The 16,820-nt window shown below is 44.6% G+C and overlaps 1 protein-coding gene across 3 annotated transcripts in view; it reads left to right on the forward strand.

Annotated features, from left to right (window-relative positions):
- Positions 1-6,526: 6,526 nt before the first annotated feature.
- Positions 6,527-16,820, forward strand: part of LOC103113594 (NACHT, LRR and PYD domains-containing protein 1-like) — a 35,513-nt gene continuing 25,219 nt past the window's right edge. For all 3 annotated transcript variants that reach the window (XR_009553174.1, XR_009553175.1, XM_060204206.1), the window contains exons 1-4: positions 6,527-6,716; positions 8,181-8,483; positions 11,785-13,390; positions 16,196-16,366. Coding sequence is in view for 1 of the 3 variants with exons in the window: in XM_060204206.1 (XP_060060189.1) it covers positions 8,201-8,483; positions 11,785-13,390; positions 16,196-16,366 (2,060 nt within the window). In the remaining 2 variants the exon portion in view is untranslated. The remainder of the gene's footprint in view (positions 6,717-8,180; positions 8,484-11,784; positions 13,391-16,195; positions 16,367-16,820) is intronic.

Here is a 16,820-nt window from a genome sequence, read left to right on the forward strand (position 1 = left end):
CAAGATTTCTCCCACTACTCATTTTCCCCTTCTTCATGTTGCAGACACAGTAATTTACATTCACTTATCAGGTAAATGTTTTCCTTAACTATAGTATGATGCATATAAAAATGCAAATAAATACCTTTTCTTCAGAGCCACAATGTCACTACTAGCAAAGTTACACTTATTCCCACAGTTCACACTCAGTCTTAACCATGGCCTTGCATATTTACTTGCAGGAGTTGCTTTTGGTTTGTTATGTCTCTTCAACTGTCTAACTCTCTTTTTCTCTCTGCTCCCTTGTGATAATGTCCACTACATGCTCATTACCACACTAGTAAATGGGAACCCAAGAAGAAATGGAGCCCCTTCCGCTGAGGGGCTACAAATGGCAGCGATCAATGTCTGTTTGGGATCCCTTGACAAGCTGCTGCTCACCAAATGGCCACAATTCTCAACTGGGAGAGAAGCTCACTCTCATCCAAAACAGGGGAAACCCTCTTCCCAAGATATTGCCCTGTGGGGGCACCTGTGGAAAAGTCCCTGTCATCTCTGCAATATGCTGTTTACAGCTCTGAGAATTTATAATTAATAATAATGGGTGCATGGCTAGTCATTATTGGCAAATAGACCCTCTGAAACCAAAACCACTGGCAAGGATGGCAAGGCAGCTCACCTGGACAATATACCTACATTGTCATGAATAGGACCTGGGTTCCAGTCTGACCCCCTAACATACTTGTGCTGTGGTACCTTTCCTAAGTATCTCATTTTATCTGAAAAATAAGATGGCTTACAGCAGTGAAGTCACAGCAATGACCAAAACAAACAAAAACCACTTTCTGAGTCCTCATCTTTTTTTTTTTTAATTTCTTTATTGGGGGATTAATGGTATACAACTGACAGGAAATACAATAGTTTGTACATGTATAACATTTCCCAGTTTTCCACATAACAGTTCAGCCCCCACTAGGTCCTCCTCAGCCATCATGTTACAGGACCTGAACACTCCCCCCCAACCCCACCCCAGTGTCTTTTCCTTTGGTGCAATACACCAACTCCAGTCCAAGTTCTGCTTTGTGTTTTCCCTTCTGATCTTGTTTTTCAACTTCTATATATGAGTGAGACCATCCCATATTCACCCTTTTGTTTCTGACTTATCTTGCTTAGCATGATTTCTTCAAGCTACAACCAAGATGGGGTGAAGAAAGTGAAATCACTATTTTTAATAGCTGAGTAGTATTCCATTGTGAATATAAACCACAACTTACTCAGCCACTCATCTGTTGTTGGACACCTAGGTTGCTTCCAGGTTTTGGCTGTTACAAATTGTGCTGCTATAAACATAGGTGTACACAGATCTTTTTGGATGAGTGTGGGTTCCTTAGGATATATCCCCAGGAGAGGAATTGCAGGGTCATAGGGTAGGTCCATTTCTAGCCTTCTGAGAGTTCTCCAGACTGTTCTCCACAGAGGTTGGACCAATTGACATTCCCACCAGCAGTGCAGGAGGGTTCCTTTGTCTCCACAACCTTGCCACCACCTGTTGCTGCTACTTTTTTCTGATGTATGACATTCTCACAGGAGTGAAGAAGTATCTCATCGTTGTCTTTATTTTCATTTCTCTGACAATCAATGACTTGGAGCACCTTTTTCATGTGTGTTGGATTTTTGGATCTCTTCTATAGTGAATATTCTGTTCAGATCCCCTACCCAATTTTAGATGGGTTATTTTCTTTTTTGTTGCTAAGTGTGGTGAGCTCTTTATATTTTTTTATTAGCCTCTTGTCTGATGTGAAGATCTTCTTCCATTCTGTGAAGAGTCTCTTTGTTTGAGTATTGGTTTCTTTTGTTGTACAGAAGCTTTTCTTTTTTTTTTAATTTTTTATTTAAGAAAGGATTAACGAACAAAACCATAAGGTAGGAGGGGTACGACTCCACACAATTCCCACCACCCAATCTCCTTAACCCATCCCCTCCCATGATAGCTTTCCCATTCTCTAGCCCTCTGGGAGCATGGACCCAGGGTCATTGAGGGTTGCAGAAGGTAGAAGGTCTGGCTTCTGTAATTGCTTCCCCGCTGAACATGGGCGTTGACTGGTCGGTCCATACTCCCAGTCTGCCTCTCTCTTTCCCTAGTAAGGTGTGTCTCTGGGGAAGCTGAGCTCCAGGACACATTGGTGGGGTCTTCAATCCAGGGAAGCCTGGCCAGCATCCTGGTGGCATCTGGAAGCTGGTGATTGAAAAGAGAGTTAACATACGAAGCCAAACAAATTGTTGAGCAATCATGGATCCCAAGCTTGGAATAGTGGAGAGGAAGTGTTAGGGAGGTACGCACTGCAAACTCTAGTGTACTTCTGCTTTCAGGTATATATTTTGCAGTAGTTTATGGATACGTGTGAACATAAGCTCTCTCTCACAGAAACTGGTGTATATCTAGGTTATGGGACTTTGTTAGAAGGTGAACCACCTGAAATGAAATTAGAGTGTACTATAAAAGGAAAGATCTCACCCAAGTAATGAAGCTGAAGGGTTGTCATTCCACACGTGAAGTCTCTGGACACAGTCTGAGGTGAAGCATGTTGAGGTGGTAATAGTTGCGTTGGTTAGGTTGTGATCGGTGGATGCAATATTATTTGGTATGGATTGGGAGACGCATACGGGAAAGTGGGCCCTATCCAAGGGTTCCAGGACTGGGGGAAGTAGGGGCTCTATAGTGGAGATGGGAGGTTCCTGCTGTCTTAGGGTTCAAAAAGACAATCGATAGTTAATGTTATCATCACATTATTTGGTAATTGGGTTAACTTTGAAAAGTCCTTTTGTTAGGGTTTCCTGTACAGTATCCAGTATCTTGTATATAGCTGTGCTATTGGATGCTTCTAATCTACTTGGTCTAGGCTTTTGAGAGAGTCCGCATATCAAATACACAGCCTATATATTAAAAAGATTCAGTTAGTGTTTTGAGAAACTTTGAGATGTACAACTGATTTTCCCCCTCTCATATTAATTAACTACTGATTTATATGTCTACATTTTGCTAGGAGTGTACATAAACACCATTCCCACCACCAAAAGACTGTGACCCATCCCTGCCACCCACTCCTACCCCCCACTGGCCCAGGAAGCTGCCCCTCACCACAGGGTTTTTACTTTGGTGCCCTACTTACAATTTGATCAGGTCCTGCTTTTAGTTTCCCTTTCAGATCTTCTTACTCAACTTCGTACAGAAGCTTTTCAATTTGATGTAGTCTTATTGGTTTATTTTTTACTTAGTCTTTGTAATTTGATTTGTTTCACTGAAGATGTCTTCAAATTTATACAGAAAAGAGTCATCTCTATCAGGAACAACAAAACAGACCCCTTTGTGGGCCCCCATAGGACCTTGCCCTCAACTTGTATCAACAACAGTAGAGAATGTTCCATCCTCTGAAGGGAGGACGGACAACATAACTCTATTCTACACCTGGGGAAAATGGGTCCTGGTATTAGGGCAGCTTGCAATGTTCCTACTCATGACCACAGAATGTGAGCTCAGATCTCCAGGGATGCAGAGGTCACATAGACTCCTAAGCTGAATATGGGCCCCAGATCATATCAAATCAATTGCATTTACAGTCAACAATATTTATACACCTTTCCCATATTTGGGAGCTACTCTCTTCCCTGATCCAGCTATCTGGTCCTTTTTCTAGCCATGACATCATCTCCCCAGACAATACCTTGGATCCACCTGCATATCATATTTCAGGCTCAGGGGGGAAAAAAAAGGAAATATTGACAAAACCATAAGAGGGTACAACTTTACACAATTCCCACTACCAGAACTCTGTATCCCATCCCCTCCCATGATAGCTTTCCTATTCTTAAATCCTCTGGGAGTATAGACCCAAGGTCATTGTGGGATGCAGAAGGTGGAAGGTCTGGCTTCTGTAATTACTTCCCCGCTGAACATGGGTGTTGGCAGGTCTATCCATACTCCCAGCCTGCCTCTCTCTTTCCCTAGTAGGGTGGGGCTCTGGGGAGGTGGAGCTCCAGGACACATTGGTGGGGTTGTCTGTCCAGAGAAGTCTGGTCAGCATCATGCTAGCATCTGGAACCTGGTGGCTGAAAAGAGAGTTAACATACAAAGCCAAACAAATTGTTGATCAATCATGAACTAAAGGCTAGAATAGTGCAGATGAAGGGGGGTACTCCATTTTGTAGATAGCTAATAGGCATATTTTAGTTATATTCCAAAGGGCCTGTGGCTATACTAGTTTTTTTTTTCCCTGAGCCTGAAATCTGATATACAGGTGGATCTAAGTTATTGTCTAGGGAGATGAAGTCATGGCTGGAGAAAGAACAGAAAGCTGGATCAGGGAAGAGAGTAGCTCCCTAATATGGGAAAGAAGTATAAATATTGTTGACTGTAAACCCTATCTATCTGATTTGGTCTGGGGCCCATATTCAGCTTAGGAGCCTATGTGACCACTGCATCCCTGTAGATCTGAGCTCACATTCTGTGGTCACGAGTAGGAACATTGCAAGCTGCCTCAATATCAGGACTCATCTTCCTCAGGTGTAGCATAGAGTATGTTGTCCAGCCTCCCTTCAGAGGATGGAACATTCTCTACTGTTGTTGATCCAAGTTGAGGGAAATGTCCTATGGGAGCCCACAAAGGAGTCTATTTTGTTGTTGTTCCTGATAGAGATGACCAGTAACAAAGCAAGAGGGATTTACTTGAGGTCTAGGCCCATCATGTCTGTTTGGGAATCTCAGGACTCTCCAAATAGGGCCCCAGATGATGGGGTGGCCAATTAGTGACTAAAGAGTCATCATTAAAGTATGCATTTATCAAGCAAGAATTGTAGGTAATTGATAGTACGAGGGGACTACATGATTGGTGTGGTTAAAGTATGGCATTGCATTTTCAAGAGCTGGGCCAGATGCTTGGCTTACAACTTCCTAGAGAATAAACCTGTGACACACAATGATTCAGCTGCTTTAGGAAATCCTTGAAAGAGATAGGTGAGCTTCCCCCACCCGCTGCCCAAAAAGAGAAAAAACTCATTTATAAACAAAAACATTGTTTTCTTTATTGGAGGCATTAATGGTTTATAGTCAGTAATGTAAAATATAGTAGTTGGTACATGTGTAATATTTCTCAGTTTTCCACATAACCCTACAATCCCTCACCCAGTCCTCCTCCGCCATTGTGTTCCAGGACCTGAACACTCCGCCCCTGCCCCAGGGTCCTTTGCTTTGATGCAATACATCAAACCCAGTCCAAGTTCTGCTGACAAAAGTGATTTTATGCCACAGCCATACAGACGTGTCGCCACACAGGATGCAGACTCACACAACGTGCAGGTGCATGTGTCTTCACATGTTCACATGGAGACCCCACTGAAACGACCGTCTGCAGCATTCTTCCAGTTTTTATCTTTGTTAAAGAACTCTGAAGACGTATACAGCTTGGGGGGGGTGGAGTAACAACAAAAAAACTAGCAGCATCTCAGAGCTCCCTAGCACCACTGAGGGCTGGGGGAATAGACAGCAGGACACATTGCCCAAATCAGAGATGGGCCAATTTTTCCATTTCTTAATCAAAGATAACTGGATTGTTAGAACCACTGTCACCATGGCAACACCTCCTAAGATTCCAAAGAGACCAGCTCCTTCTCAAATAGTTAGTGAACATTCTGTCTATATATTAGCATGCCACCCCCTTAGTTTTCCAGAACCCTAGAGAAAGGTCTGGACTAAAAAAACGATTGCTTTATCTTCTTAAAGGAAAATTCCGCCAGCTTCTCTTTATATCTAAGTCAACTTTCTCTAGCTTTCCTGTCAACCTGGTCTAATAGTGTGCTCTAAGACACAAGCAACTCTCTCATGATGGTGCAATACACCAATACATAAGGCTTTGGCCACGCTGACAGAATAGGAACAATTTAGAGTTAGACCCATAAAACACTCCAGGCTTAAAACATTTTCAAGTGAAAAAACTAGCAGTCAGCATCTAGTCATTCTAAATGAGAATATCAGAAGGTACAGCTTCACACCTGGCAACTGAATAGTACAAAAATGTGCCCCTGACTCCAGGGTGGCTAGCCATACACTCCTTCCCGGTTTCTCCAACAGAACAGGCTCAGCTGAAGATTATATAAGCAGAGAGCAGACAGGTGGCTCTCCCTCCATCTACTGAGTTTTTTCTGCCACACTTGCTACAATAAACATAAAACTTTGCCTGTTACTTTGTCTGTAGACTTATTTCAGTGTGTCTTTGTGTATTCAAGCACCATCCTGAGCTTGGTCCCACATTATGAGTTTTTGCCCCTGGTCTGTGTAGAAGTGACCTGGCCTGGTGTCTATCCAGCTCTGTGTCCTTGCTCTGTCCCAGCCTGGCTTTGTGGAGATAAGGCAGGGCTGTTCAACTTTCCTGTGAAACTGTTTTCTTGCAGAGTGCTGGGCTGCCCACAAAGGAAATAGCCCCCTAAGTCACACCCCGTTCCTGGTTACACCCACATGTGATTTCCTCTGAGTGACTTTGTTCCTGCTCTGACTGAGTGAGGACTCTTCTTCCTGGTGGTCCTCCCAGGACCAGAAGAGGACTGAACAGACCTGGGAGTGGGAGTACTTGGCTTGGCCCTGACCACTGAAACCCACCCTCTGTTGCTCCACTCTGCAGTGCAGCGTGAGGCTTGGTCCCCAGGAGTCCAGGTCCCAGGATAAAAAAGACTTTGAGACACAGAGGGTGAGTGCTGAGGCCTAACATGGGGCCTGCTGCCTGGTGCCACAGGAAGCCACCCTATCACACCAGCTATATTACCTGAGGGGAAATCTGTATGATTATACAACCAAGGCTAGAGTTTTTTTTGTTGTTTTTGTTTTATTTTGTTTTGTTGTTTTGGTTTTTTGTTTTGTTTTTTTAATTCATATCAAGCCTTCCTGGTTGTGCCAGTCTTTTTCCACAAATGGAAAGTGAGAGTGCTGGAAAGTCAGGAGTCGGATTGGGGACAATCAGGGAAAAACCACAGGGCTCCCCAGCCTTTAAAGGCTGCCCACTACTCTCTCTTGTAACAAAGGGCATGGTCTTCAGGAAGGAAGTTCATTTTCCACAGTGCTTTTTTTTTTTAAATCATTGTTGTAGTTATTACTGTTGTTATTGCTGTCATTGTTGTTGGATAGGACAGAACAAAATGGAAAGAAGAAGACATACAGTAGAGGGAGAGAGAAAGATAGACATCTGAAGACTTGCTTCACTGCTTGTGAAAGGACCCCCCTGCAGGTGGGGAGCCGGGGGCTAGAACCAGGATTTTTACAGTGGTCCTTGTGCTTCGCACCATGTGCGCTTAACCTGCTGCACTACCGCCCGACCCCCTTCCACAGTGGTTTTAACTTCTTAATTAAATTTAACCCAAATTCTCAGTCTTTGGCTACTCTCTTCCTAGGATTGCATCAAAGAGTTCTAGACAGAATTTTAGATAAAGACAAAGAGGCAGCAAGGCAGAGAGAGACCACAGCACCAAATCTTCCTTCAACTCCAGGGCCAGACTCAAACCTAGGTTATGCACATGGCAAAGCAGCACATGATCCAAGTCAACTATTTCACTGATCCTAGACAGATTTCTTTTTGAAGGTTCAACTTCAGGGTCACCCCTATGCCACCATCCCCCAGGGAGCCCCAGGGACCACCCCAGCACCCTTTCCCCACCCACTAGCTTCTTCCAACACCATCAAGTGACAGATGCCTGGAGTTTACAAAACTGGGTTCTGGAGGGCCGGGTGGTGGCAAGTCGGGTTAAGCGCACATGGTATGAAACGCAAGGACCCTCTCAAGGATCCTGGTCCAAGCCCTTGGTTCCCCAACTGCAGGGTATTGCTTCACAAGTAGTGAAGCAAGTCTGCAGGTATCTCTCTTTCTCTCTCCCTCTCTTTCTCCCTGTCTTCTCTCAAGTTCTCTGTCCTATCCAATAAAATGAAAAAAAAAAAAAAAAAAAAAAAACAAGCACCAAGCTCCAGTGATAACCCTAAAGGCCAAAAGAAGAAGAAGAAGAAAACTAGGTTTTACATAGTAAATAAGAGCTTATCGGGAAGAGGAAATTATCCCAGTGACTCTTACATTGGGAGATGTCAAGGACAGGGGGAGAAGAGTTTTCTGTCTGCCTGGTGTCTCTAACCACCCATGACCCACCCTTTCTCCATGAATATGTCACAGGTCTCCTAACAAAAGCAGAGATGGACAGCAGAACTGAGGAGAAACTAGCCCAGTGCTTGAAAGAAATGAAGAAAGAGGAACTGAGGAGGTTCCTGCATCAGTTGTCTCATAAAGAACCCCACAGTCTCTCTACCAGTGAAGTCCCTTCTCAACTACTGAAATTAGATGCTATGGAGGTGGCCTCACACTTGGTGTCACAGTATGGGGAACAAAAGGCCTGGGACCTGGCCCTCCACACTTGGGAGCAAATGGGCCTAGGAGATCTGAGAGCCAAGGCCCAGAAAGAAGTCATCTTGATGCCAGGCGAGTAGACAATGTGCCCTCTGCCAGCTGTCAACCTCCTGAGCCTCCACTCCTGACCCCTGGGAAACCCAACCACTAAACCCCCAGATATTCTTTATGGGCAGTGACTTCAGATCAACTTTCAGCTCCAAGCCCCAATATACACCCCTGACTGCACCTCCTTTCTAGCCAGGTGCATTCCCAGAACCCTGTGTGTCCTCATGGCACCTGGGAGGGAGTGCTCAGAGGGCCAGAGAGGGAATAGGGCTGACATTCACAGAGGCTCTGGGAGGGTGGAGATGGGTATCTCATCCTACTCCCAGCCAGGTACTTGCCTGGTCTTGTATCATAAAAAAAAGACTTGTGGGGGGGAACCTGTTTGAGCACACATTACAATGCAAAAGGACCCAAGTTTAAGCCCCGGTCCCCATCTGCAGGGTAAGCTTCATAGGAGGGGAAGCAGTGCTGCAGGTGTCTCTCTTTCTCTCTCCCTATCTTCCACTACCCTCTCAATTTCTCTCTGTCCGTATTCAAAATAAACAAAATAAATACACTTAAAAAAGAAAAGATAAAGAAAAATGTGGGAATCAGGCTTAGGCAGGTTCCAGTCCTGGCTGGACAAGTCACTTCACTGCTTTCTGCCTAAGTTTCTCCCAATGCGAAGGAGACAGCAAGATCCTGACTCTTTCTGTCAGTCTACATACTTTGTTCTGGCTTCGTATTGAACTACTTTCTCTAGGACTTCTAGTACCATGTGGACATAAGTCTTGAGATGGGCATTCTTAGCCTTTCTTTTCTTTTAATTAATTCATGCATTTTACTAGGTTAATAGGAATATAGATTAATACTGTTCCTACTGCCATAGATCTGTATCCCTATGCCCACCCACCTACAAATAAGTTTAAAATCCACCCTCCACTCCCCCCTAGAGCCTTACTTTTGTGCAGTACCCCAAATCCACTCCAAGTTCTGCTTTGTGTTTCCCTTTCTGTTCTTTCTCAACTTTTTTTTTGCCTCCAGCGTTATTGCTGGGGCTCAGTGCCTGCACTATGAATCCACTATTCCTGAAGGCTAATTTTTTCCCTTTCATTGCCCTTGGTTTTTTTTTATCGTTGTTGTGGTTATTATTATTGTTGTTATTGATGTCTTTGTTGGAGAGGACAGAGAGATATGGAGAGATGAAGGGAAGACAGAGAGGGGGAGAGGATGACCTGCTTCACTGCCTGTGAAGCGACTCCCCTCCATGTGGGGAGCCCAGGGACTTGAACCGAGATCCTTATGCCAGTTCTTGCGTGTACTTAACCAAATGGGCTACCGCCTGACCCCCTCTCAACTTTTTATCAGTGGGATCATCCCCTACTCACCTTCCTCTTTCTGGCTTATCTTACCTTCTTTCTGACCTTACAAGAAAATATTTCATCTTTCACCACTAAGTATCGCATTAAATGTGATCTTGTCAGAGACCACCTTTATAAAGTTGAGATATATTCTTTCTGAAACCAATTGGTTGATCATTTTTCAAAGACTGTTCAATTTTGTCTGTGCCACTTTTTGCATCATTGAGAAGATAACAATTTTTTAATATTGTATTATCTATTTATTGATAGGACAGAGAAAGATCAAGGCAGAAGAAGAGAAAGAGAAATACCTGTAGCACTGCTTCACTGCTGATGTAGATAGAAAGTGGGGTGGAGCTTGAACCTGGGTCCTTGTGCATGATAATGTGTGAAAACCAGGTACACCACTGCCCAGGCCAATAATAAGAGTTTTATCCTTCAAATTGTTTAAATACTGTGTTGCCTCTATTGCCTGGGATACAGTGACCCATAATTGCACCCCTGCATGAAGCCCAGTCAAGTTGTGAGGTTTTTGAAACAGACCTAAGACTAGATTCCCAGCAATATACACCAGAGCTCACCTCTCTCACTCTCTCTCCCTCCCTCCCTCCCTCCCTCTTTCTCTCTCTCTCCCTCCCTCCCTCTTTCTCTCTCTCCCTCCCTCTCTCTCTCTCTCTCTTTCCCTCTATTTCTCTTCTATTTCCTGTCATAAAAATAAAAAAGTAATCTTTTAAATATATGTTATAACAAATTATTTCTTGTGCTTGGTTAAATTAGCTATCGATACTCAGTTGTGCTTTTTTTGTGTGATTAAACAATGTGTCACAAAATTATCAAATTTCAGGTGTACTTTCAGAGTCACCACACTCCCCTCCAAGGTTCTGTGGCCCTCTCACTCCTCACCCTCTCCTCTGAAACCATTTTAGTTCTCATATCCTATAAGAGACAGTATAGTTATCTTTTTGTTATTGTTGTTGTTGTTGTTCATTTTGCAAGATTGTTTAAGTCATCTATATTCCATGCCAGGCTAGCTTTGCGGGCAGGAGAGAGATGACCAGGAACTCATTGCTGAGCGGGAATGCAATGCAATGTGTTTATTCATCAGAAAAGAATCTGCCTTTATATCTTCCAAGGCAGAAGTGGCTGGCCGGAAAAGGAAGTGGGTAGGAGAGTGGGTGGAGAGAAGGAAAAGAGCGCGAATTCCATCTAACCAGCGGGGATTAAACCAATGTCCTGCAGGCAGGGCGGGTCTCAGGCAAAACAGTAATTATGTAAATAGACCACAGCATCAAGCAATGCAGCAGACCTGGTGTAATGAACAACAATTCCACATATGAGTGAAACCATCTGGTAGTTGTCCTTCACCTCTTTACTTATTTCACTCTAATTCCATCCATTTTGTTCTAAATTTACAATTCTGTCCTTTGAGAATGGCCTACATAAACAAAACAGGAAGTGACAATTGTTGGCAAGGATGTAGAGAGAAAGGAAATCTATTACACTGCTGAATGAAAATTGGTGCAACCCCTAGAGATGCCTTTTCTACAGCTATTCCTCATGTTGGGGTACTGAGAAGGCACTATGTCCAACCAACAGCATTTACTACACCATTCACCACACCCTCACATCTCCATGACCTCTTATAGGAGACATCACTACCCCCAATGTGCAGATGAGAAAACTAAAGCCCGGTGGAGCTAATGGCTCAATATGTGGGCTCAAACAGAGAGAGTTTAATCTATCTGGATCATTCCCTATCTCCCACCCCTGAACAGTATCAGGCACATGATCAACCCTTGAACAGTGATTTCAGAACAATGCCAAGTTCTCTCATGGAGTATAATTTAATCAAGTCTTGAGCTGGGATTTTTCTCCCAGAGACCAACAGCAGTACAGTGATTGACTTGAGCTGGGAACCTGAAACAATAGTGAATGAACAAGTATATTTTATATTTGATATTCCTTTTTTTTTCTCCATTACTTAGAAAACAGAGGAAGACACCAGGACCAAAGCAACCCCACACAGTCACTGGAAACAGAGGATTTATACAAAACATTCACACAGCTGCTACTTCTACACAGATCTCACCAAGAAGGTCTGATCCAGAGGAACCTATCTGGTGAGATGATGGATGAGCCAAGACAGTTTACTGAGATTGCACACTTATTTGATTTAGACCCAGGTGCCCAGAAAACATCTCTCACTGTCCTGCTGTGTGGGGAAGCTGGAGTGGGCAAGTCTACACTGGCCAGGCAGGTGAGGGCAGCCTGGGGGGAAGGCCACCTGTTTAGGGACCGCTTCCAGCATGTCTTCTATATCAAGTGCGGAGAACTAGACAAGTTCTCCTTAATGACTCTCGCTGAACTTATCCAAAAACACTCAGCTGCCCCAGTGACTCCCATTGAAAAGATCCTGTCTCAGCCAGAGCAGCTGCTTTTCATTCTGGATGGGTTGGATGATCACAGAAAGATCTGGGAGGAGCAGAGTTCTAACTCTTATCTGCATTGGCACCAGAGGAGTCAGGTGCACATACTACTGAAAAGTTTGCTGGAGAAGACTATTCTTGCTGAGTCATGCTTACTGATCACAGTTCGAACCATAGTTATGGAGAATCTCATTCCTCTTTTGGAAAACGTACATTGTGTAGAGGTCCTGGGCTTCTCTGAGTCAAACAGAAAGGACTATTTCTACAAGTATTTCACAGAGGAAAGTCAAGCAAGGAGAGCCCTTAGTGTGGTAGAATCAAACCCAGCCCTCTGGACCCTGTGCCTCGTGCCCTGGGTGTCCTGGCTGGCATGCACCTGCCTGAAGCAGCAGATGGAGCAGGGACAGGAACTCTCACTGACATGCCAGACCACCACGGCCCTCTGCCTGCAGTTCCTGTCCCAGAGTCTGCCAGATAAGTCATTTGGAGCTCATCTGAGGAGCTTGTGCTCTCTGGCTGCTGAGGGCACCCAGCGAGGATATACAAGATTCACTGCCTTGGATCCCATTAAGCACAACCTAGATGACACTGTCATCTCCACTCTTTTAAAGATGGATGTTCTCCAACAGCACCCCACCTCTCTGAACTACAGCTTCACTTGCCTGTGCTTCCAGGAGTTCTTTACAGCCATGTACTGTGTGTTGGAAGATGGCAGCAAGAAAGTGGATTTTTCCAACATCATCAGAACTGCAGAGAATTTGCTGTCAATCTATGGGTGGTATCTAATGTTCAGGGCACCAACTATGAGATTCCTATTTGGCCTTCTGAGTGAGCAAGGGATGAGAGCAGTGGAGAGCCTCTTCAACTGCACACTGTCTCCAACGTGGAAGTGGGATCTACTGAAGTGGACCCAAGAGGTCTACCGAAGGCATTCCCCCACGTATCTAAACTCCCCGCATTTACTTCACTGTCTGTATGAAATTCAGGATGTGCAGATCCTGGTACAGGCAATGCTCCATTTCAGAGTAACCAAGATACTTCTCCAAAATGACCTGGACCTTTTGGTGTTTATGTTCTGTATTAAATTCTCCTGCCGCATAGAGACACTTCAGTTGAAGATGGGTGGACAGTATGTACAAACTAGGAGGCCCTCCGGTGTAGCTCTGTGAGTACTCACACTCTCTCCTTCCTTACTCTACTCTGTTCTTCATTATTTGTTCACGAGGCACTTACTCTAAGCTTAACCCAGGAATCAGATGACGGAGGTAACTAGTAATTTCTAAATTGGGTCAAATCTGACCACAATTCTCTGTTCCACTAAAATTCTCTCCTGTGGCTGGGTCGTAGTGCACCTGGTTGATCACACATGTTAACATGCATAAGTACCAGGTCCAAGCCCCTGGTCCCCACCTGCAGGAGGGGGAAGCTGTACATGTGGTGAAGCATTACTGCAGCTCTCTCTTTGTCTCTCTCTCTCTCTCTCCCTCTCTCTTCCCCTTCTCTCCCAACTGCTCTCTGGCTCTATCCAGTAAGTCAATAAGTAAATATATATATAAAGTCCTCTCCTGTGTCCCACAGTATGGCATGACCTGTCAGTTTCTGGATCACCATCTGTGACTGAGCCTCTTACTGTTTTGTTTTGTTTTGTTTTGTTTTGTTTTGTTTTGTTTTGTTTTTTGCCTCCAAGGTTATCGGTGCCTGCACTATGAATCCACTGCTCCTGGAGGCTACTTTTCCCCTTTTGTTGCCCTTGTTATATATATATATTTGTTGTGGTTATTATTATAGTTGTTATTGATGTCATTGGTGTTGGATAGGACAGAGAGAAATCGAGAGAGGTGGAGAGAAAGACACTTGCAGACCTGCTTCACCACTTGTGAAGCGACCTCCCTGCAGGTGGGGAGCTGGGAGCTTGAACCAGGATCCTTATGCTGGTCCTTGCGCTTTGCACCATGGCGCTTAACCCAGTGCGCCACCGCTGTCACCTTCTCTTCAGGACACATTGTCACTCCCATGTTGACCTGAGTCTTCCATATTCCCCATGCACCCCACTGGTTCCTGTTCCTCTCTCCTGATGTTTCTCTCTGAGAAGCTGCCCTCTCCTCTGCTCCAGGCACCCCTTCTATGACAGTTGACAGTGAGATTGTCCCATCAGCTAAAATGCTTGTGTCTGAAAGGGAGTCTCTATTTTCCCTGCAACACTGACTTCCTGGTTTGTGTCTTGAAACCCTGTTACTCCAGGTGTCAGCATCAAACACACCATCTGAGTTTGAAAGGACCGTTTTCTCTAACTACCCTCCAATATCACCAGTATCACTAACTTCCCTAACTAAGTTGCCATATAAATGGTCCAATACTTTAGGTGTCTATTTGCCCTTTAGATGATTCATTTTTTTATCCCTGGAAATAGATCACCTGTAGGATGTGTATCTTACTCTGAATGAGGCCCTAGTTTCAAGTCCCTGAACCACATGAGTTGACCTCAAATGAAACTGGGGAACTCCACAGAAGGTGGAGTGGTGTTGTGATAGATTCTCTCTCTCTCTCTCTCTCTCTAGCTCTCCCTCTGCTCTCTATCTGTCTCTTTCTCAGAAATAAACGACAGATGATTGGGCTTGAAAGGGTACTCAGCAGTGATACCATGCATGCATGGGCCCTGAGTCCATCCCCAGCACTATGTAAGTAATAAAAGAGCAGGCAGACTGCCGTAGTGATGCACCCCAGGCCAAGACAAGGCGCACATCCTATCCAGTGATCTGTCTTTCCAGCCCCATTCTTTTCTTCACTTTTCTATCAAAACAGCCTCCAACATCATTTTCGATGACCGTGTGATATTCCTTAGGAGAGGTGCCCCACTGGCATAACCATTCCTCTAGTCTTGGGTATTAATGTTGCTTCTTATTCTTTCTGCTTGTTCTTCTTGTTCTTGTCCTGGAACTCTGGGTGACATCTTCTCATCCTCAACTTCAGAGGGCTTTCCCGATGCCCTCTTGGTGCGGCTAAGAGATAGAGGGAGACAAAGAACATAATTCTTGAGCAGGCAGCTGTTTCCAGGGCTTTGTGCCCTCACTTCTGTACAGATGGCCCTGCAGACTTAAGGGGAGTTATAAAGTAAGAAAATGAATATGTCCATCTGAAACAGACTTGTTGAAACCCCAGGATAGATGAAGTCATGAAATAGTGTATGGAAGTGGAGAAATTAAATTACAGAAATTATATCAGGTGGAGTATCAAGGGAGGGAGCAAGACAAGTAGAGTTGTTTGTTTGTTTTGTTTTGTTTTGTTTTGTGTAGCTGCTGTTTGATAAAGTTTTTGTGAAAGCAAGCTGAAGTATCTGGGTAGGGAAGGATGAAACACTAAGATAGCATATGTCTTTCTTTAACCTCTCATATTTTGAAAATAAACTATTTTTATTTCCTATAGTAGGCAAGTCAACCTGGACATGCGTGTATATGCTTATAGATAGCATTCTCACTGCACAGTCATATACAAAACCCTTCTCCCAGGCTCTGTACCTTCCTCCATTTCCGTGTCCTTTCTGGCCAGTAGGACTCCTGGATGTCTGTGTCCAGAGAACACAAAGGCATCAGTTTCAACATGAGGTCAGCTGTTAGTCCCTGAGCTCCTCTATGCCAGACCCCTCACAGGACACCACAGATAAAAAGGATGAAAAATAGCTGTTCCTATCCTCATGGAACAAGACTACATCAGAATCAGACACACAGACTGAGGATCCAGAACAACGTGGCAAGGACTGTTGAATGAATCACATAGCCTAGGATGGTGAGAAGAGAGGGAAAGGTAGAGACAGAGGCTGGTCACACATAAGGATGACACTACCCATTATAAGCTGGCACTGGGTGGGGGGGGGGCCAGAACATCATTGTCCTGTTCAAGGCTTTACCCCACACTTATGTCTCTCCTGCTCCTCTCACTCTCTCTGTCTCTCCCTCTTTTTTTTTTTTTTTAGGTTCACTGGGGTCCCAGTCACAGATGCCTGGTGGCAGGATCTCTTCTCTGCTGGCAGGCTCATGAAGAGCCTGAAGGAACTGGACCTCAGTGGAAACTTTCTGAGCAATTCTACAATGCAGAGTCTCTGTAATGCCCTGAAATCCCCTCTGTGCCACCTGGAGACCCTGTGGTGAGTCTGGCTCGGGTTTTGCTCTGAAGCAGAGATGGGCAAGTGATTATGTGGGATGCTGAGTCTAGGAGTGAAACTGGCCCTTGTAGCAACAAATATTCAATGAGCTCTCTCTGGCCAGGCATGCAAATAGTGTCAGAGCTACTATGGTAAACAAATATACAAGGTTCTTTTATCACAAAGCTAGCAAGTAACTGATATTAATCAAGAAAACACACTAACCAATATGCAGTTAGAAACCCAGAGAAGGGGACCAGTAGAAAAGCTCCTTAAACAGTAAAGACTGGGGAGTCGAGCAGTAGCGCTGAGGGTTAGGCGCGGGTGGTGCAAAGCCCAAGGATAAGCCGAAGGATCTCGGTTTAAGCCCCTAGGCTCCACACCTGCGGGGGGTGGGGGGGAGCGCTTCACAAGCGGTGAAGCAGGTCTGCAGGTGTCTCTCTTTCTCTCCCCCTCT

The sequence above is a fragment of the Erinaceus europaeus genome, chromosome 12, assembly GCF_950295315.1.
Source record: "Erinaceus europaeus chromosome 12, mEriEur2.1, whole genome shotgun sequence".
NCBI classification, from domain to species: domain Eukaryota; kingdom Metazoa; phylum Chordata; class Mammalia; order Eulipotyphla; family Erinaceidae; genus Erinaceus; species Erinaceus europaeus.